The 22011-nt window shown below is 41.0% G+C and overlaps 1 protein-coding gene across 1 annotated transcript in view; it reads right to left on the reverse strand.

Annotated features, from left to right (window-relative positions):
* The window catches only part of LOC115195121 (cholecystokinin receptor-like), a 58222-nt gene extending 37732 nt beyond the window's left edge, over positions 1–20490 (reverse strand). Inside the window, exon 1 of the mRNA XM_029754934.1 lies at positions 20317–20490. Within this exon, the coding sequence (XP_029610794.1) occupies positions 20317–20488 (172 nt within the window). The 5' untranslated portion in view covers positions 20489–20490. The remainder of the gene's footprint in view (positions 1–20316) is intronic.
* Between the last annotated feature and the right edge of the window lie 1521 nt (positions 20491–22011).

Raw genomic sequence — 22011 nt, forward strand, 5'->3', positions numbered from 1 at the left:
TTTTGACCTTTTTGCCTGTCCACGACCATTCTCTTGCCTACCCCTTTGGATTAATAAACATTGTAAGACTCCAACCATCTGCGTCCTGTGTCTGCATTTGGGTCTCGCCTTGTGCCTTGATAGTATGAACATACAGTATCTACCTCAATTACCTCGTACCCTAGCACATTGACTCGGTACTGGTACCTTGTGTGTGTATATAGCCAAGTTATTGTTACTCAATTTGCATTTATTCCTTGTGTTATTATTTTTCTATTATTTCTCTTTTTTTCCTTTCCGCATGGTTGGGAAGGGACCATAAGTAAACCTTTAACTGTTAGTCTACACCTCTTGTTTACGAAGCATGTGAAAAATTAAATATATTTTTTATTTGAGATCGGATTTAATTATTGGGGGCTGGTATATGAAGGAGATGTGGGCTGAGAGGAGGATTTCGTCAGTTATCAGATAAGTGGTTATCTGTCCACCAAATACCCCAATCACATTAAATCTATCAGGCGAAAACCATGATGATCTATGCTCACCAGATACCTGAAACTCACTTGGTCCCAGCATTTCTAAGCAAGGGGCGTCTGTATCACTTGCTTGATACATAAAGCCCCTGATACATGGTCTTCTAGGTGTTATTATGGTGCAGTACAACGCTTCTCTCTCTCCTCGCTCTCCCTCTCTCTTGCCCCCCCCCCCATATATGGTGCCCGAGGGGGACTTGAATGAATTTTGACAGCTTCATGACACATTTTTTTTCTAAACCATGCAGAAGGACAGTGTCAGCTCCTAAAACGACTCCCTTTCAATTAAATCAATGTCATCTCCTTATCTGTGCATTAGATCAGTGGCCGGAGTCGTATGAAGTGTCTCAGAGGCTCAGCCCTCCCTTATCCATGTTAAGCTCATTCATTGTGATTGAAAATTCAAAACTGAGCCTATCTGACCCAGGTGCCTGTTTAGAGCAAAGACATGCATCTGATCCATTGTTCCCTATAGCAATCGAGTGGCTTCTTTCTATCACCAAAATGTTGTAAGATGAACATAATGCTTCTGACAACCTTTATGATATCAAAGATGGGGATGATGATCTAAAATGACAACTGTAATGATAGTGACACTGACAGCAAAAATCGATGATTGTGACGGAAGCAAGGTTATTATAGTTGTGTGTGTGTGTATATGTGTGTGTATATATATATATATATATATATATATATATATATATATAATGTGTGTGTGTATATATATATCCTCTTACATCTACACGTTCCGCTAGCGGAACGTCTGCTCCAATATCCAATGATGGGCGGGGCGCGAAATACAAACTCCTCTAAAATCCGAAAACTTCCATTTTTCAAACATATGACTATTTTACAGCTATTTAAAGACAAGACTCTCCTTTATCTAACCACACTGTCCGATTTCAAAAAGGCTTTACAGCAAAAGCAAAACATTAGATTATGTCAGCAGAGTACCCAGCCAGAAATAATCAGACACCCATTTTTCAAGCTAGCATATCATGTCACATAAACCCAAACCATAGCTAAATGCAGCACTAACCTTTTATGATCTTCATCAGATGACACACCTAGGACATTATGTTATACAATACATGCATGTCTGTTCAATCAAGTTCATATTTATATCAAAAAACAGCTTTTTACATTAGCATGTGACGTTCAGAACTAGCATTCCCACCGAACACTTCCGGTGATTTTACTAAATTACTCACGATAAACGTTCACAAAAAGCATAACAATTATTTTAAGAATTATAGATACAGAACTCCTCTATGCACTCGATATGTCCGATTTTAAAATAGCTTTTCGGATGAAGCACATTTTGCAATAATCTAAGTACATAGCCCAGCCATCACGGGCTAGCTATTTAGACACCCAACCAGTTTAGCCTTCACCAAAATCACATTTCCTATAAGAAAAATGTTCTTACCTTGCTTGTTCTTCGTCAGAATGCAGTCCCAGGACTTCTACTTCAATAACAAATGTAGGTTTGGTCCCAAATAATCCATCGTTATGTTCCATCAAGACGTTTTGTTCGTGCGTTCTAGACACTATCCCAACGCTAAATCTCGGGCCACGAGCATGACGCAGAATGTGACAAAAAAATTCTAAATATTCCATTACCGTACTTCGAAGCATGTCAACCGCTGTTTAAAACCAATTTTTATGCAATTTATCTCGTAGAAAAGCGATAATATTCCGACCGGGAATCTGCCTGTCTGTATACTGAGGGAAAAACCGAAAGCCGGGGGCGGGGCGGGTCGCGAGCGTAAGGCTTAGTCCACTGAGTGACCACTTAGCTTTTGCTCTCCTTTGTTTCAGCCAGGGCTTTGAATTACGTCATTCCTGTTTTTCCCGGGCTCTGAGACTCCATTGGAGACGTGCGAAGTGTCACGTAACAGCAGAGATCCTTAGTTTTTGGGAGAGATGTCAAACAAAGAAAATAAAAGGTCTGACAGGGTACTTCCTGAACAGAAGCATCTCAGGTTTTTGCCTGCCATAGGAGTTCTGTTATACTCAAAGACACCATTCAAACAGTTTCAGAAACTGTGGAGTGTTTTCTCTCCAAAGCTAATAATTATATGCATATTCTAGTTTCTGGGCAGGACTAATAATCAGATTAAATTGGGTACGTTTTTTTATCCAGCCGTGAAAATACTGCCCCCTAGCCATAAGAGGATATATATATATATATATATATATATGTATATATATGTGTGTATATATATATGTGTATATATATATATATGTATGTATGTATATATATGTATGTGTATATGTATGTATGTATGTATATGTATGTATATATGTATATATATATATATATGTATATATGTATGTATATATATGTATGTATGTATGTATGTATGTGTATATATATATATATGTGTATATATATATATATATATTCGTTTTATTTATATTAGTTCAACAGTTTTTATTTTAAATTTAGTTTAGTTTCAGTTAGTTTTCAGATGCATTTGACTAGTTTTATAAAAATATTAATATTTCATTTTTATATTATTTAGTTCTCTCAGCTGTTCTGGTCACATTGCTACGACGTTGTAGCAGCGTGTGAGCCGTACCCATGCACATGTGCAGATAATCTGTGTGACTGTGTGAAAGCAAAGTCTTGCATCGTGCTCATCTCAATGGCCGCGTTCGAGCGGATCACTTTTGTCAAGTTGGGGACCATCATTGATCATCGCTTTTCATAGTGTGTTGAATTCTGGGGATGAAAATTGTCAGACTTGATTAGTAATAAAAATGGATTGGATTTACAGTATATAGCGCTTTTCTAACAACTGAGGTACTCAAAGCGCTTACATAGTAAGGGGGAAACTCACTTCATCCACCACCAATGTGCAGCACCCACCTCGGTGATGTATGGCAACCATTTTTGTGCCAGAACGCTCACCACACATCAGCTATCAGGTGGAGAGGTGAGGAGTGATATATGCCATGTAGGAATGAGGGGGGTGATTAGATGCCCATGATGGAATGGGACAAGGTTGGGAATTTAGCCATGACACTGGGGTTAACACCTGTACTCTTACGATAAATGCCATGGGATTTTTAATGACCACAGAGAGTCAGGACACCCGTTTAACATCCCATCCGAAAGATGGCACCTTACGCAGGGCAATGTCCCCTTGCACCTACATGTCAACTGCATGAACTTTACAAGAATCCTGTAATCAAAGTTCATTACGTTTTGACTGCAGTGGACTGCAAGATTCTGCAGTTGCCCTTCACCAACTTCATCTTGCAGCCTTTGCCTGCATTGTGGGAGTATCTATTGTCAACAAATCATGAGGGTGTTTTTGTTAGACATTCTAAAGAAAACATTTTATAAACAATGGCAACACAGCCATGTTAATCTGAGCCTTGCTGTTGGAAAACCACATTAGTGTCCGACTTCCGGCTGTCACAGATGCACCTCCTTCGACTTCATTCCTCAACTTTCATCTACAGTTAGTTGCTTTAGCCTTACCCCTCAAACACTCCCAATATCTGTGGTGCTGCTTGTGGCAATGTCATTGCGCCGAGTCTACCTTCAAATCAGGGTTTATCAAATTAAGGGTCGCAACACCATGTGAAGTCGCCTGATCTGAAAATTGGTTCACGAGTGAAAATGTGTGCTTGGTTCATAGAACCAGGGTTACGTCAGTAACCTCTGGTTGCCACAAGATGCAGTTGTAATAGCCTAATAAACTGCATGCTTTCCCAAGTCGTTGTGGGAAGACAACACACAATATCATCACGTGACTCAAAGTTTACTTCGATATGATGGTTATTATATCAATATTTACACATAAAGGAGTTTCCACAGCCAATTTGTGCATAGTTAATTTTACAGACACAAAAAATACCACCATTTCGAATGAACAAATTATCTGTCGGCATTTATAAAATTGTACCGAAACTTCTTGTTTCCATCACAGCTGTCATGATTTTAGTTTATACGGTATACAATTACTTGCATTAAAACTGTGGATGGAAATGTGGTTAGTGATGTTCTTTTCTACACAAGATCATACAACATAATTGCATCATGATCTTTTGAACTTCCCAATACCTTCGAGATGCATTTCAGTCACTTCAAACCATACTGTATTCAGATTGAAATACTGTCAAAAATACTGTCAGACTGATATTTTACATGGCGGGGTTGCATTTTTAATAAACTGAACATAATTCATGATGGTCTTTATTTTATTTTTGTTAGTTTTGGAGTCAAAAATAATAGTTTCAGTATAGTTTTAGTTTTTCAAACAGGTTTGTTAAAAGTACACTCTTAGAAGTAAAGTTGCCTGGAAGAATATTATGTGTTGCCACACTGGCGGAACCTTTCCAGTTGAAAAAGGTTTCTTGAGGAACCCCTCTGAGAATGGTATTTGAGGAAACCCTGTGTAAAGGTTCAAACCGAAACCTTTTGTGATGGGAGGAGTTCAATGTTGAACAGTTTTAATATAAAGGTTGTGGCTTTAAGATAGTTATTTTCGGTTCCCTGTTAGCGTAAATGTAATTTCTGTTAAATGTGTACACTGCAACAACAAAAGAATCATTGAATATTTACGCAATTATAAATTCTAATATAATATTAACATTGCTGATTACATACAGTAATAAAGTGATAACTAAACCAACTTTGGGATTTGCATAGGCTTCTGAGGAACTCAGAAACGTCTTTTAGCTTCATTGACGCTACAAAACTGTCAGTGTTCAACCTTGATAACAATTTAACAGAAAAGATTTACATGAATGACGTTTACTCTAACGGGTGGCCCAAAAAGTATATATATATATATATATATATTAAAGCAACGCCCCTAATAAGCCAAGCCTCCACTCCATGGTTCTTCCAGGAACCTGTTGCTACATTGAACCGTTAAAGGTTCCTCCAAGAAACCCTCAACCAACCGAAGGTGCAAATATGAAACATTGACTACCAATTGTTCCTTGAGGAACTTCAGGGGTTCCTTGATAATCTCAAGGGTTCCTCAAGTCACACCTTATTCTAAGAGAGTAGATTCAGCTAAATTACTTTGCCATGAGCAGCACTGCAGATATTGAGATGGGCGAGATGCAAGACTTCGTTCTCACACAGCCACACACAGTATCTCCACGTATCTCCACATGTGCATGGGTTCACTTCACACCATCACAGCGTGATAGCCACAGGGCCTAAACAGCAGAGAAGTTTAGCCTCGCAGTTACATTATTTTATTTCAGTTTACTGTTTTTTCAGGATGAGTTTTTGTTTTAGTTTCAGTTTACTGTAATAACCTTGGATGGAAGGGACAGCTACTGTCAGGCCATACATTGCTCTGTCTCTGAGACAGCCAAGTCAGCTAAAATCCTTTTAGCCACGGAGTCTGCAGATGACGTCTATATTAGGTATGCCAGGTATGTCAGGGCTGTATGTGTGTGTGTGTGTGCGCGCTTGTTTGCGTACATGTGTGAATAAATGTGTATTTAATTGAATAATATAATTTGAATGTGTTGAGATCGATGTGGTGGGGTATCAATAGAAAACAGTTTGAGATTCTTCAACGTAGCTCTTGGTGCTCTCTCTACCAAATTCATGAGGTAGTCACCTGGAATGCATTTCAAATTAACAGGTGTGCCTTGTTAAAAGTTAATTTGTTGAATTTCTTTCCTTCTTAATGCATTTGAGCCAATCAGTTGTGTTGTGGCAAGGTAGGGGTGGTATACAGAAGATAAACCTATTTGGTAAAAGACCAAGTTCATATTATGGTAAAAACAGCTAAAATAAGCAAAGCGAAATGACAGTCCATCATTACTTTAAGACATGAATGTCAGTCAATGTGGACAATTCTTTCAAGTGCAGCTGCAAAAACCAGCAAGCACTATGATGAAACTGGCTCTCATGAGGACCGCCACAGGAAAGGAAGACCCAGAGTTACCTCAGCTGCAGAGGATAAGTTCAATAGAGTTACTAGCCTCAGAAATTGCAGCCCAAATAAATGTTTCACAGAGTTCAAGTAACAGACACATCTCAACATCAACTGTTCAGAGGAGACTGTGTGAATCAGGCCTTCATGGTTGAATTTCTGCAAAGAAACAACTACTATAGGAGTAGGTGAATGGCTGATCTCCACATGTTTGGTTCCCACCGTGAAGCAAGGTGGAGGAGGTGTGATGGTGTAGGGGTGATTTGCTGTTGACAATGTCTACGATTTATTTAGAATTCAAGGCACACTTAACCAGCATGGCTACCACAGCATTCTGCAGCGATACACAATCCCATCTGGTTTGCACTTAGTGGGACTATCATTTGTTTTTCAACAGGACAATGACTCATCACACCCCCAAGAAGGACAGTGATGGAGTGCTACATCAGATGACCTGGCCTCCACAATCACCCGACCTCAACCCACAATCACCCGACCTCAACCAAATTGAGATTGTTTGGGATATGTTGGACCGCAGAGTGAATGAAAAGCAGCCACCAAGTGTTCAGCATATGTGGGAACTCCTTCAAGACTGATGGAAAACCATTCCAGGGGAATCTGGTTGAGAGAATGCCAAGAGTGTGCAAAGCTGTCATCAAGGCAAAGGGTGGCCACTTTGAATACTCTCAATTATAAAATATATTTTTACTTGTTTAACACTTTTTTGGTTATTACATGATTCCATATGTGTTATTTCATAGTTTTGATGTATTCACTATCATTCTACAATGTAGAAAATAGTAAAAGTATTGGAAAACCCTTGAATGAGTAGGCGTGTCCAAGCTTTTTACTGTACTGTATATAAAACAGTTTTTTGTGCTTTAATAAAGAACCATTGCCAGGACAATGGATCGGATCCCAGCCGGTGAGCCAAAACAACAGCGCCGCAGAAGAAGGGGCAGACGGAGTGGTCTTCTGGTCAGGCTCCGTAGACGGGCACATCGCGCACCACTCCCGAGCATACTACTCACCAATGTCCAGTCTCTTGACAACAAGGTAGACGAAATCCGAGCAAGGGTAGCATTCCAGAGAGACATCCGAGACTGTAACGATCTTTTTTTTCACGGAAACATGGCTCACTCGAGACACGCTATCTGAGTCGGTACAGCCACCTGGTTTCTTCACGCATTGCGCCGACAGAAACAAGCATCTCTCTGGTAAGAAGAAGGGTGGGGGTGTATGCCTTATGATTAACGAGACGTGGTGTGATCATAACAACATACAGGAATTCAAGTCATTTTGTTCACCTGACTTAGAATTCCTCACTATCAAATGCCGACCGCATTATCTACCAAGAGAATTCTCTTCGATTATAATCACAGCCGTGTATATCCCTACATCGACGGCCCTGAAAGAACTTCATTGGACTCTATGTAAACTGGAAACCACATATCCTGAGGCTGCATTTATTGTAGCCGGGGATTTTAACAAGGCTAATCTGAAAACAAGGCTCCCCAAATTCTATCAGCATATCGGTTGTGCTACCAGGGCGGGCAAAACCCTAGACCACTGTTATTCTAACTTCCGCGACGCATATAAGGCCCTCCCCCGCCCTCCCTTTGGAAAAGCTGACCAGGACTCCATTTTGTTGCTCCCAGCCTATAGACAGAAGCTAAAACAGGAAACTCCCGCCCTCAGGTCTGTTCAACGCTGGTCCGACCAATCGGATTCCACTCTTCAAGATTGCTTCGATCACGTGGAATGGGATATGTTCCGCTTTTCTGCAAACAACAACATTGACAAATACGCTGACTCGGTGTGCGAGTTCATTGACAAGTGCATCAGTGATGTCGTACCAACAGCGTCTATTAAAACATTCCCAAACCAGAAACCATGGATTGATGGCAGCATTCACGCAAAACTGAACGCACGAACCATTGCTTTTAATCAGGGCAAAGTGACCGGAAACATGACCGAATATAAACAGTGTAGCTATTCCCTCCGCAAGGCAATCAAGCAAGCTAAGCGTCAGTACAGAGACAAAGTGGAGTCGCAAGTCAACCGCTCAGACACGAGAGGTATGTGGCAGGGTCTACAGTCAATCACGGACTACAAAAGAAAAATCAGCCCCGTTGCGGATCACGATGCCTTGCTCTCAGACAGACTAAATAAGTTTTTTTTCCGCTTTGAGGACAATACAGTGCCACTAACATGGCCTGCAACCAAAACCTGCGGGCCCTCCTTCACTGCAGCCAACGTGAGTAAAACATTCAAAACTTGTTAACCCTCGCAAGGCTGCAGGCCCAGACGGCATCCCCGGATGCGTCCTCAGAGCATGCGCAGACCAGCTGGCTGGTGTCTTTACAGACATATTCAATCAATCCTTATCCCAGTCTGCTGTCCCCACATGCTTCAAGAGGGCCACCATTGTTCCTGTTCCCAAGAAAGCTAAGGTAACTGAGCTAAATGACTACCGCCCTGTAGCTAAATGCAGCACTAACCTTTTATGATCTTCATCAGATGACACACCTAGGACATTATGTTATACAATACATGCATGTCTGTTCAATCAAGTTCATATTTATATCAAAAAACAGCTTTTTACATTAGCATGTGACGTTCAGAACTAGCATTCCCACCGAACACTTCCGGTGATTTTACTAAATTACTCACGATAAACGTTCACAAAAAGCATAACAATTATTTTAAGAATTATAGATACAGAACTCCTCTATGCACTCGATATGTCCGATTTTAAAATAGCTTTTCGGATGAAGCACATTTTGCAATAATCTAAGTACATAGCCCAGCCATCACGGGCTAGCTATTTAGACACCCAACCAGTTTAGCCTTCACCAAAATCACATTTCCTATAAGAAAAATGTTCTTACCTTGCTTGTTCTTCGTCAGAATGCAGTCCCAGGACTTCTACTTCAATAACAAATGTAGGTTTGGTCCCAAATAATCCATCGTTATGTTCCATCAAGACGTTTTGTTCGTGCGTTCTAGACACTATCCCAACGCTAAATCTCGGGCCACGAGCATGACGCAGAATGTGACAAAAAAATTCTAAATATTCCATTACCGTACTTCGAAGCATGTCAACCGCTGTTTAAAACCAATTTTTATGCAATTTATCTCGTAGAAAAGCGATAATATTCCGACCGGGAATCTGCCTGTCTGTATACTGAGGGAAAAACCGAAAGCCGGGGGCGGGGCGGGTCGCGAGCGTAAGGCTTAGTCCACTGAGTGACCACTTAGCTTTTGCTCTCCTTTGTTTCAGCCAGGGCTTTGAATTACGTCATTCCTGTTTTTCCCGGGCTCTGAGACTCCATTGGAGACGTGCGAAGTGTCACGTAACAGCAGAGATCCTTAGTTTTTGGGAGAGATGTCAAACAAAGAAAATAAAAGGTCTGACAGGGTACTTCCTGAACAGAAGCATCTCAGGTTTTTGCCTGCCATAGGAGTTCTGTTATACTCAAAGACACCATTCAAACAGTTTCAGAAACTGTGGAGTGTTTTCTCTCCAAAGCTAATAATTATATGCATATTCTAGTTTCTGGGCAGGACTAATAATCAGATTAAATTGGGTACGTTTTTTTATCCAGCCGTGAAAATACTGCCCCCTAGCCATAAGAGGATATATATATATATATATATATATATATATGTATATATATGTGTGTATATATATATGTGTATATATATATATGTATGTATGTATATATGTATGTGTATATGTATGTATGTATGTATATGTATGTATATATGTATATGTATGTATATATGTGTATATATATGTGTGTGTATGTATATGTGTGTATGTATATATATGTATGTATGTATGTATGTATGTGTATATATATATATGTGTATATATATATATGTGTGTGTATATATATATATATATATATTCGTTTTATTTATATTAGTTCAACAGTTTTTATTTTAAATTTAGTTTAGTTTCAGTTAGTTTTCAGATGCATTTGACTAGTTTTATAAAAATATTAATATTTCATTTTTATATTATTTAGTTCTCTCATCTGTTCTGGTCACATTGCTACGACGTTGTAGCAGCGTGTGAGCCGTACCCATGCACATGTGCAGATAATCTGTGTGACTGTGTGAAAGCAAAGTCTTGCATCGTGCTCATCTCAATGGCCGCGTTCGAGCGGATCACTTTTGTCAAGTTGGGGACCATCATTGATCATCGCTTTTCATAGTGTGTTGAATTCTGGGGATGAAAATTGTCAGACTTGATTAGTAATAAAAATGGATTGGATTTACAGTATATAGCGCTTTTCTAACAACTGAGGTACTCAAAGCGCTTACATAGTAAGGGGGAAACTCACTTCATCCACCACCAATGTGCAGCACCCACCTCGGTGATGTATGGCAACCATTTTTGTGCCAGAACGCTCACCACACATCAGCTATCAGGTGGAGAGGTGAGGAGTGATATATGCCATGTAGGAATGAGGGGGGTGATTAGATGCCCATGATGGAATGGGACAAGGTTGGGAATTTAGCCATGACACTGGGGTTAACACCTGTACTCTTACGATAAATGCCATGGGATTTTTAATGACCACAGAGAGTCAGGACACCCGTTTAACATCCCATCCGAAAGATGGCACCTTACGCAGGGCAATGTCCCCTTGCACCTACATGTCAACTGCATGAACTTTACAAGAATCCTGTAATCAAAGTTCATTACGTTTTGACTGCAGTGGACTGCAAGATTCTGCAGTTGCCCTTCACCAACTTCATCTTGCAGCCTTTGCCTGCATTGTGGGAGTATCTATTGTCAACAAATCATGAGGGTGTTTTTGTTAGACATTCTAAAGAAAACATTTTATAAACAATGGCAACACAGCCATGTTAATCTGAGCCTTGCTGTTGGAAAACCACATTAGTGTCCGACTTCCGGCTGTCACAGATGCACCTCCTTCGACTTCATTCCTCAACTTTCATCTACAGTTAGTTGCTTTAGCCTTACCCCTCAAACACTCCCAATATCTGTGGTGCTGCTTGTGGCAATGTCATTGCGCCGAGTCTACCTTCAAATCAGGGTTTATCAAATTAAGGGTCGCAACACCATGTGAAGTCGCCTGATCTGAAAATTGGTTCACGAGTGAAAATGTGTGCTTGGTTCATAGAACCAGGGTTACGTCAGTAACCTCTGGTTGCCACAAGATGCAGTTGTAATAGCCTAATAAACTGCATGCTTTCCCAAGTCGTTGTGGGAAGACAACACACAATATCATCACGTGACTCAAAGTTTACTTCGATATGATGGTTATTATATCAATATTTACACATAAAGGAGTTTCCACAGCCAATTTGTGCATAGTTAATTTTACAGACACAAAAAATACCACCATTTCGAATGAACAAATTATCTGTCGGCATTTATAAAATTGTACCGAAACTTCTTGTTTCCATCACAGCTGTCATGATTTTAGTTTATACGGTATACAATTACTTGCATTAAAACTGTGGATGGAAATGTGGTTAGTGATGTTCTTTTCTACACAAGATCATACAACATAATTGCATCATGATCTTTTGAACTTCCCAATACCTTCGAGATGCATTTCAGTCACTTCAAACCATACTGTATTCAGATTGAAATACTGTCAAAAATACTGTCAGACTGATATTTTACATGGCGGGGTTGCATTTTTAATAAACTGAACATAATTCATGATGGTCTTTATTTTATTTTTGTTAGTTTTGGAGTCAAAAATAATAGTTTCAGTATAGTTTTAGTATTTCAAACAGGTTTGTTAAAAGTACACTCTTAGAAGTAAAGTTGCCTGGAAGAATATTATGTGTTGCCACACTGGCGGAACCTTTCCAGTTGAAAAAGGTTTCTTGAGGAACCCCTCTGAGAATGGTATTTGAGGAAACCCTGTGTAAAGGTTCAAACCGAAACCTTTTGTGATGGGAGGAGTTCAATGTTGAACAGTTTTAATATAAAGGTTGTGGCTTTAAGATAGTTATTTTCGGTTCCCTGTTAGCGTAAATGTAATTTCTGTTAAATGTGTACACTGCAACAACAAAAGAATCATTGAATATTTACGCAATTATAAATTCTAATATAATATTAACATTGCTGATTACATACAGTAATAAAGTGATAACTAAACCAACTTTGGGATTTGCATAGGCTTCTGAGGAACTCAGAAACGTCTTTTAGCTTCATTGACGCTACAAAACTGTCAGTGTTCAACCTTGATAACAATTTAACAGAAAAGATTTACATGAATGACGTTTACTCTAACGGGTGGCCCAAAAAGTATATATATATATATATATATATATTAAAGCAACGCCCCTAATAAGCCAAGCCTCCACTCCATGGTTCTTCCAGGAACCTGTTGCTACATTGAACCGTTAACCTGTTACATCTAGGGGGCAGTAATTTCACGGCTGGATAAAAAACGTACCCGATTTAATCTGATTATTAGTCCTGCCCAGAAACTGGAATATGCATATAATTATTAGCTTTGGAGAGAAAACACTCCAAAGTTTCTGAAACTGTTTGAATGGTGTCTGTGAGTATAACAGAACTCCTATGGCAGGCAAAAACCTGAGATGCTTCTGTTCAGGAAGTACCCTGTCTGAACATTTCTTGCCCTTCTTTATTATCTCTGTCGTTTACAAAGGATCTCTGCTCTTACGTGACACTTCTCACGTCAACAATGGAGTCTCACAGCCCGGGAAAAACAGGAATGATGTCATTCAAAGCCCTGGCTGAAGCACACGAGAGCAAATGCTGAGTGGTCAGTCAATGGACTAAGCCTTAGGCGCGTGACACGCCCCGCCCCCGGCTTTTGGTTTTTTCCTCAGTTTACAGACAGGCAGATTCCCGGTCGGAATATTATCGCTTCTCTACGAGATAAATTGCATAAATATTGGTTTTAAACAGCGGTTGACATGCTTCGAAGTACGGTAATGGAATATTTCGAAATTTTTTGTCATATTTTGCGTCATGCTCGTGGCCGAGATTTAGCGTTGGGATAGTGTCTAGAACGCACGAACAAAACGTCGCTGTTTGGATATAACGATGGATTATTTGGGACCAAACCTACATTTGTTATTGAAGTAGAAGTCCTGGCAGTGTATTCTGATGAAGAACAAGCAAGGTAAGAACATTTTTCTTATAGGAAATGTGATTTTGGTGAAGGCTACACTGGGTGGGTGTCTAAATAGCTAGCCCTGTAACGCCGGGCTATGTACTTACATTATTGCAAAATGTGCTTCATCCGAAAAGCTATTTTAAAATCGGACATATCGAGTGCATAGAGGAGTTCTGTATCTATAATTCTTAAAATAATTGTTATGCTTTTTGTGAACGTTTATCGTGAGTAATTTAGTAAAATCACCGGAAGTGTTCGGTGGGAATGCTAGTTCTGAACGTCACATGCTAATGTAAAAAGCTGGTTTTTGATATAAATATGAACTTGATTGAACAGACATGCATGTATTGTATAACACAATGTCCTAGGTGTGTCATCTGATGAAGATCATCAAAGGTTAGTGCTGCATTTAGATATGGTTTGGGTTTATGTGACATGATATGCTAGCTTGAAAAATGGCTGTGTGATTATTCCTGGCTGGGTACTCTGCTGACATAATCTAATGTTTTGCTTTCGCTGTAAAGCCTTTTTGAAATCGGACAGTTTGGTTAGATAAAGGAGAGTCTTGTCTTTAAATAGCTGTAACATAGTCATATGTTTGAAAAGTGTAAGTTTTCGGATTTAGAGGAGTTTGAATTTCGCGCCCCGCCCATCATTGGATATTGGAGCAGACGTTCCGCTAGCGGAACGTGTAGATGTAAGAAGTTAAAGGTTCCTCCAAGAAACCCTCAACCAACCGAAGGTGCAAATATGAAACATTGACTACCAATTGTTCCTTGAGGAACTTCAGGGGTTCCTTGATAATCTCAAGGGTTCCTCAAGTCACACCTTATTCTAAGAGAGTAGATTCAGCTAAATTACTTTGCCATGAGCAGCACTGCAGATATTGAGATGGGCGAGATGCAAGACTTCGTTCTCACACAGCCACACACAGTATCTCCACGTATCTCCACATGTGCATGGGTTCACTTCACACCATCACAGCGTGATAGCCACAGGGCCTAAACAGCAGAGAAGTTTAGCCTCGCAGTTACATTATTTTATTTCAGTTTACTGTTTTTTCAGGATGAGTTTTTGTTTTAGTTTCAGTTTACTGTAATAACCTTGGATGGAAGGGACAGCTACTGTCAGGCCATACATTGCTCTGTCTCTGAGACAGCCAAGTCAGCTAAAATCCTTTTAGCCACGGAGTCTGCAGATGACGTCTATATTAGGTATGCCAGGTATGTCAGGGCTGTATGTGTGTGTGTGTGTGCGCGCTTGTTTGCGTACATGTGTGAATAAATGTGTATTTAATTGAATAATATAATTTGAATGTGTTGAGATCGATGTGGTGGGGTATCAATAGAAAACAGTTTGAGATTCTTCAACGTAGCTCTTGGTGCTCTCTCTACCAAATTCATGAGGTAGTCACCTGGAATGCATTTCAAATTAACAGGTGTGCCTTGTTAAAAGTTAATTTGTTGAATTTCTTTCCTTCTTAATGCATTTGAGCCAATCAGTTGTGTTGTGGCAAGGTAGGGGTGGTATACAGAAGATAAACCTATTTGGTAAAAGACCAAGTTCATATTATGGTAAAAACAGCTAAAATAAGCAAAGCGAAATGACAGTCCATCATTACTTTAAGACATGAATGTCAGTCAATGTGGACAATTCTTTCAAGTGCAGCTGCAAAAACCAGCAAGCACTATGATGAAACTGGCTCTCATGAGGACCGCCACAGGAAAGGAAGACCCAGAGTTACCTCAGCTGCAGAGGATAAGTTCAATAGAGTTACTAGCCTCAGAAATTGCAGCCCAAATAAATGTTTCACAGAGTTCAAGTAACAGACACATCTCAACATCAACTGTTCAGAGGAGACTGTGTGAATCAGGCCTTCATGGTTGAATTTCTGCAAAGAAACAACTACTATAGGAGTAGGTGAATGGCTGATCTCCACATGTTTGGTTCCCACCGTGAAGCAAGGTGGAGGAGGTGTGATGGTGTAGGGGTGATTTGCTGTTGACAATGTCTACGATTTATTTAGAATTCAAGGCACACTTAACCAGCATGGCTACCACAGCATTCTGCAGCGATACACAATCCCATCTGGTTTGCACTTAGTGGGACTATCATTTGTTTTTCAACAGGACAATGACTCATCACACCCCCAAGAAGGACAGTGATGGAGTGCTACATCAGATGACCTGGCCTCCACAATCACCCGACCTCAACCCACAATCACCCGACCTCAACCAAATTGAGATTGTTTGGGATATGTTGGACCGCAGAGTGAATGAAAAGCAGCCACCAAGTGTTCAGCATATGTGGGAACTCCTTCAAGACTGATGGAAAACCATTCCAGGGGAATCTGGTTGAGAGAATGCCAAGAGTGTGCAAAGCTGTCATCAAGGCAAAGGGTGGCCACTTTGAATACTCTCAATTATAAAATATATTTTTACTTGTTTAACACTTTTTTGGTTATTACATGATTCCATATGTGTTATTTCATAGTTTTGATGTATTCACTATCATTCTACAATGTAGAAAATAGTAAAAGTATTGGAAAACCCTTGAATGAGTAGGCGTGTCCAAGCTTTTTACTGTACTGTATATAAAACAGTTTTTTGTGCTTTAATAAAGAACCATTGCCAGGACAATGGATCGGATCCCAGCCGGTGAGCCAAAACAACAGCGCCGCAGAAGAAGGGGCAGACGGAGCGGTCTTCTGGTCAGGCTCCGTAGACGGGCACATCGCGCACCACTCCCGAGCATACTACTCACCAATGTCCAGTCTCTTGACAACAAGGTAGACGAAATCCGAGCAAGGGTAGCATTCCAGAGAGACATCCGAGACTGTAACGATCTTTTTTTTCACGGAAACATGGCTCACTCGAGACACGCTATCTGAGTCGGTACAGCCACCTGGTTTCTTCACGCATTGCGCCGACAGAAACAAGCATCTCTCTGGTAAGAAGAAGGGTGGGGGTGTATGCCTTATGATTAACGAGACGTGGTGTGATCATAACAACATACAGGAATTCAAGTCATTTTGTTCACCTGACTTAGAATTCCTCACTATCAAATGCCGACCGCATTATCTACCAAGAGAATTCTCTTCGATTATAATCACAGCCGTGTATATCCCTACATCGACGGCCCTGAAAGAACTTCATTGGACTCTATGTAAACTGGAAACCACATATCCTGAGGCTGCATTTATTGTAGCCGGGGATTTTAACAAGGCTAATCTGAAAACAAGGCTCCCCAAATTCTATCAGCATATCGGTTGTGCTACCAGGGCGGGCAAAACCCTAGACCACTGTTATTCTAACTTCCGCGACGCATATAAGGCCCTCCCCCGCCCTCCCTTTGGAAAAGCTGACCAGGACTCCATTTTGTTGCTCCCAGCCTATAGACAGAAGCTAAAACAGGAAACTCCCGCCCTCAGGTCTGTTCAACGCTGGTCCGACCAATCGGATTCCACTCTTCAAGATTGCTTCGATCACGTGGAATGGGATATGTTCCGCTTTTCTGCAAACAACAACATTGACAAATACGCTGACTCGGTGTGCGAGTTCATTGACAAGTGCATCAGTGATGTCGTACCAACAGCGTCTATTAAAACATTCCCAAACCAGAAACCATGGATTGATGGCAGCATTCACGCAAAACTGAACGCACGAACCATTGCTTTTAATCAGGGCAAAGTGACCGGAAACATGACCGAATATAAACAGTGTAGCTATTCCCTCCGCAAGGCAATCAAGCAAGCTAAGCGTCAGTACAGAGACAAAGTGGAGTCGCAAGTCAACCGCTCAGACACGAGAGGTATGTGGCAGGGTCTACAGTCAATCACGGACTACAAAAGAAAAATCAGCCCCGTTGCGGATCACGATGCCTTGCTCTCAGACAGACTAAACAAGTTTTTTTTCCGCTTTGAGGACAATACAGTGCCACTAACATGGCCTGCAACCAAAACCTGCGGGCCCTCCTTCACTGCAGCCAACGTGAGTAAAACATTCAAAACTTGTTAACCCTTTCAAGGCTGCAGGCCCAGACGGCATCCCCGGATGCGTCCTCAGAGCATGCGCAGACCAGCTGGCTGGTGTCTTTACAGACATATTCAATCAATCCTTATCCCAGTCTGCTGTCCCCACATGCTTCAAGAGGGCCACCATTGTTCCTGTTCCCAAGAAAGCTAAGGTAACTGAGCTAAATGACTACCGCCCTGTAGCACTCACTTCCGTCATCATGAAGTGCTTTGAGAGACTTGTCAAGGACCATATCACCTCCACCCTACCTGACACCCTAGACCCACTCCAATTTGCTTACCGACCCAATAGGTCCACAGACGACGCAATTGCCATCACACTGCACACTGCCCTAACCCATCTGGACAAGAGGAATACCTATGTAAGAATGCTGTTCATCGATTACAGCTCAGCATTTAGTACCCTCCAAACTCGTCATTAAGCTCGAGACCCTGGGTCTTGACCCCGCCCTGTGCAACTGGGTCCTGGACTTCCTGACGGGCCTCCCCCAGGTGGTGAGGGTAGGTAACAACATCTCCACCCTGCTGATCCTCAACACTGGGTCCCCACAAGGTTGCATTCTCAGCCCTCTTCTGTACTCCCTGTTCACCCACGACTGTGTGGCCATGCACGCATCCAACTCAATCATCAAGTTTGCAGACAACACTACAGCGGTAGGCTTGATTACCAACAACGACGAGACGGCCTACAGGGAGGAGGTGAGGGCCCTCGGAGTATGGTGTCAGGAAAATAACCTCGCACTCAATGTCAACAAAACAAAAGAGATGATCGTGGACTTCAGGAAACAGCAGAGGGAGCAGCCCCCTATCTTCATTGACGGGACAGTGGTGGAGAGGGAAGAGTTTTAAGTTCCTCGGCGTACACATCACGGACAAACTGAAATGGTCCACCCACACAGACAGCGTGGTGAAGAAAGCGCAGCAGCGCCTCTTCAACCTCAGGAGGCTGAAGAAATTCAGCTTGTCACCAAAAACACTCACAAACTTTTACAGATGCACAATCGAGAGCATCCTGTCGGGCTGTATCATCGCCTGGTACGGCAGCTGCTCCGCCCATAACCGGAAGGCTCTCCAGAGGGTAGTGAGGTCTGCACAACGCATCACCGGGTGCAAACTACCTGCCCTCCAGGACACCTACACCACCCAATGTCACAAGAAGGCCAAAAAGATCATCAAGGACAGAAACCACCCCAGCCACTGCCTGTTCACCCCGCTAACATCCAGAAGGCGAGGTCAGTACAGGTGCATCAAAGCTGGAACCGAGAGACTGAAAAACAGCTTCTATCTCAAGGCCATCAGACTGTCAAACAGCCATCACTAACATTGAGTGGATGCTGCCAACATACTGACTCAACTCAAGCCACTTTAATAATGGGAAAATTGATGTAATCAATTTATCACTTGCCACTTTATATTATTTATATTAGATAATGTTTACATAACCTACATTGTTCATCTCATATGTATATACTGTACGCCATAGCATCTACTGCATCTTGCCATCTTGATGTCATTAGATGTATCACTAGCCACTTTAAACAATGCCACTTTATATAATGTTTTCATAACCTACATTACTCATCTCATATGTATATACTGTACTCTATACCATCTACTGCATCTTGCCATCCTGATGTAATGTATCACTAGCCACCTTAAACAATGCTGCTTTATATGTTTTCATACCCTACAATACTCATCTCATATGTATATACTGTACTCCATACCATCTATTACATCTTGCCTATGCCGTTCGGCCATCACTCATTAATATATTTTTATGTACATATTCGTATTCATTCCTTTACACTTGTGTGTACAAGGTAGTTGTTGTGGAATTGGTAGATTACTTGTTAGATATTACTGCATGGTCGGAACTAGAAGCACAAGCATTTCGCTACACTTGCATTAACACCTGCTAACCACGTGTATGTGACAAATAAATTTGATTTGATGTGCACACTGAATTAGTGGATAGGGTGGCTTAGGGTTAAATGACCCCCGGGATTGAAACCTCCCACCCCCACCTGTAATTCTAACAGAAACCACTTTATGTCACCCATTTTATTTTCAACACTTTCCCTGGATGCCACTAGTCTTGTGCAACTAAACATTTCATCTGTTTTATCCAAAGTTACCCCACTTGCGCAAGTGAATAACTAGCTTTTGTGTGGCGCTGACTGGTAAAACACTTCAGGAGGGTGTCACGTGTGCTAGCAAGGCAGAGCTCCTGAGTTTGTGCCAGGTAAGCCCCAAATCGGGAGGAAGTGGTAATCTCTAAGCAAGCAGCATGATGTCGTTTACATACGCGATGTCATTTTGTTTTCCAAAATTTGATTTATTTAATTAAAATAAGATACCTAGACTTTAGCTTTTAAGAGTCAATTAACACATTCATCTTCAGGGGGCATTTTGCAATATATCTAAATCTTACCAAACGTAACTTTTTTTCTGTCAGAAAATATACATTTCCTCCAAGTTACCCTGTTGTTCAATGTGGTGTGAACAACCTGCATTTCTCACTTAACTAAATCCTATACTGCTGTGACAAATGATGCCAATTAGAGCACTCTTTTGTTCGCAACCCATCATATCATTTAATGTAGGAATTAATCTCATGTAATTAATTTAATGATAGGAAAAGGTTTCAAGAACCTCAAAAGAACTGAGATTGTTATAGAGAATCTTTAGGAATCTTCCAGTATTACCTTTTTGCCGCATGGATGGGGGTTTTGTGATGACAGATGCATTGCTACAGGTGGTATTGGTAACTTCCTTGCTCATATTTCCAGATACATTCACGGATGAGTTGCTCTGCAGGCGTGGCAGACAGTCCAGGAATGTTGAAAAAGAAGTGTCATTAGAAGTTTGTAAAGCCATGTTTTTTCTCTGTTCTTCAAACTATTAAAATCAATCAAATCAATAACGTTTCATCATCAGCTGTATCTCGATGTAATAATTATACAGTTGTGGAGTGCATCACGAAAATGCTGGTAGCAAATCTGGTTCAGAGGATTATTTCCAATTTACACTCCTGCCATTTTGACATCGAAATGTTCTGTAGGCGAGCTGTCGTATATGTCAATCCACTGACAGTCCGCAGAAAGATGCAGATCCGTGTGTAGAGTCAATGAGAGCACACTGGCATCATTGTTGCTTGGAGACTGGAGAGATTTTCTGGCATGTAGAGAGAATGCATCACTATATAAACACACGTTGGGGAGGGGTGTTTGGGATGAGGGGTCATGCAGTTACTTAACTGCAGCATAGTAGCATATACTGTAGCTTGACACTGCCTCCCAGTGGAAGATACAACACCTTAGCCTAGTGGTCACCAACCTTTTCTGAGTCAACATCACTTTCTGAGTCCAAAAGCAAGCCGAGATCTTCCATTCATATTAAAAAAAAAAACATTTCTTAAAAAACCTATTAAAAACAGTTATATAGCAATGTGGTTTGTGCAGTAGGCTATAGGCTCAATATATTTTCATGGCATATTGCCTATGCTTAAATTGCCCTGACAAATAATATTTCAAAATTGGAGGTATATGATCACCCTGTTAATAGATCATTTGTTGTATTTCTTGTGAGGCACAGCTGAGTGAGCATAATAATTAGCTTTTTAAATGTTACTGGACTGATGGTTTGCATCTGATTGTCAGTCTGAGGGGAGGGAGGGAGCAGTGGTGAGGCTGCCTCTCATCCAACTCACCGTCCCTCTGTTCTCCCTACCTCTGCCGAGAAAAGGGGACACAGTCTTCCAGCTGATGGCAAAACTCAAGTTGCACTGCATTAATTCTGCCTCATGCACCAAATCATATTGTTCCTCCTATAAACAGAGACAGGGAAATATTCTTTGATATTAAACAAGACACAAGCCGCTAATAACAACAATGGAAGCTTATCTAAGCACTTTTCTATACTCATTCACTGCAGCGCTGGTTGTAATGTGAGTGGAAGTAGGTAGAACATGCATTTTATGGCTTATACATTTACATTTTAGTCATTTAGCAGATGCTCTTATCCAGAGCGACTTACACTAGTGAATGCATACATTTAATTTCATGCATTTTTTATTTTTTTGTACTGCCCCCCCGTGGGAATCGAACCCACACCATGCTGGGGTTGCAAACACCATGCTCTACCAACTGAGCCACAGGGAACTACACTTATAAAAGTGTTGAACAAATTCTTGACAGTGCTGAATAACAACTTAAACATTAACTTACATAAACAGCAGCTTTTTGCTGTATTCAGTCTCTCTCTAGTCATGGTTTTAAAAGTTTAGAAATCTTACAGTATCGAGGCATCTTTCTAAGCAGTGCAGACATGGTGATCGGAGCTATCTGATTGGCCATCGGTAGGCCTATACAGTAGGTGCACTTGATTTGCTCTCTGGGCCT

This window comes from Salmo trutta, chromosome 6, assembly GCF_901001165.1.
Source record: "Salmo trutta chromosome 6, fSalTru1.1, whole genome shotgun sequence".
In the NCBI taxonomy this organism is placed as follows: Eukaryota; Metazoa; Chordata; class Actinopteri; order Salmoniformes; family Salmonidae; genus Salmo; species Salmo trutta.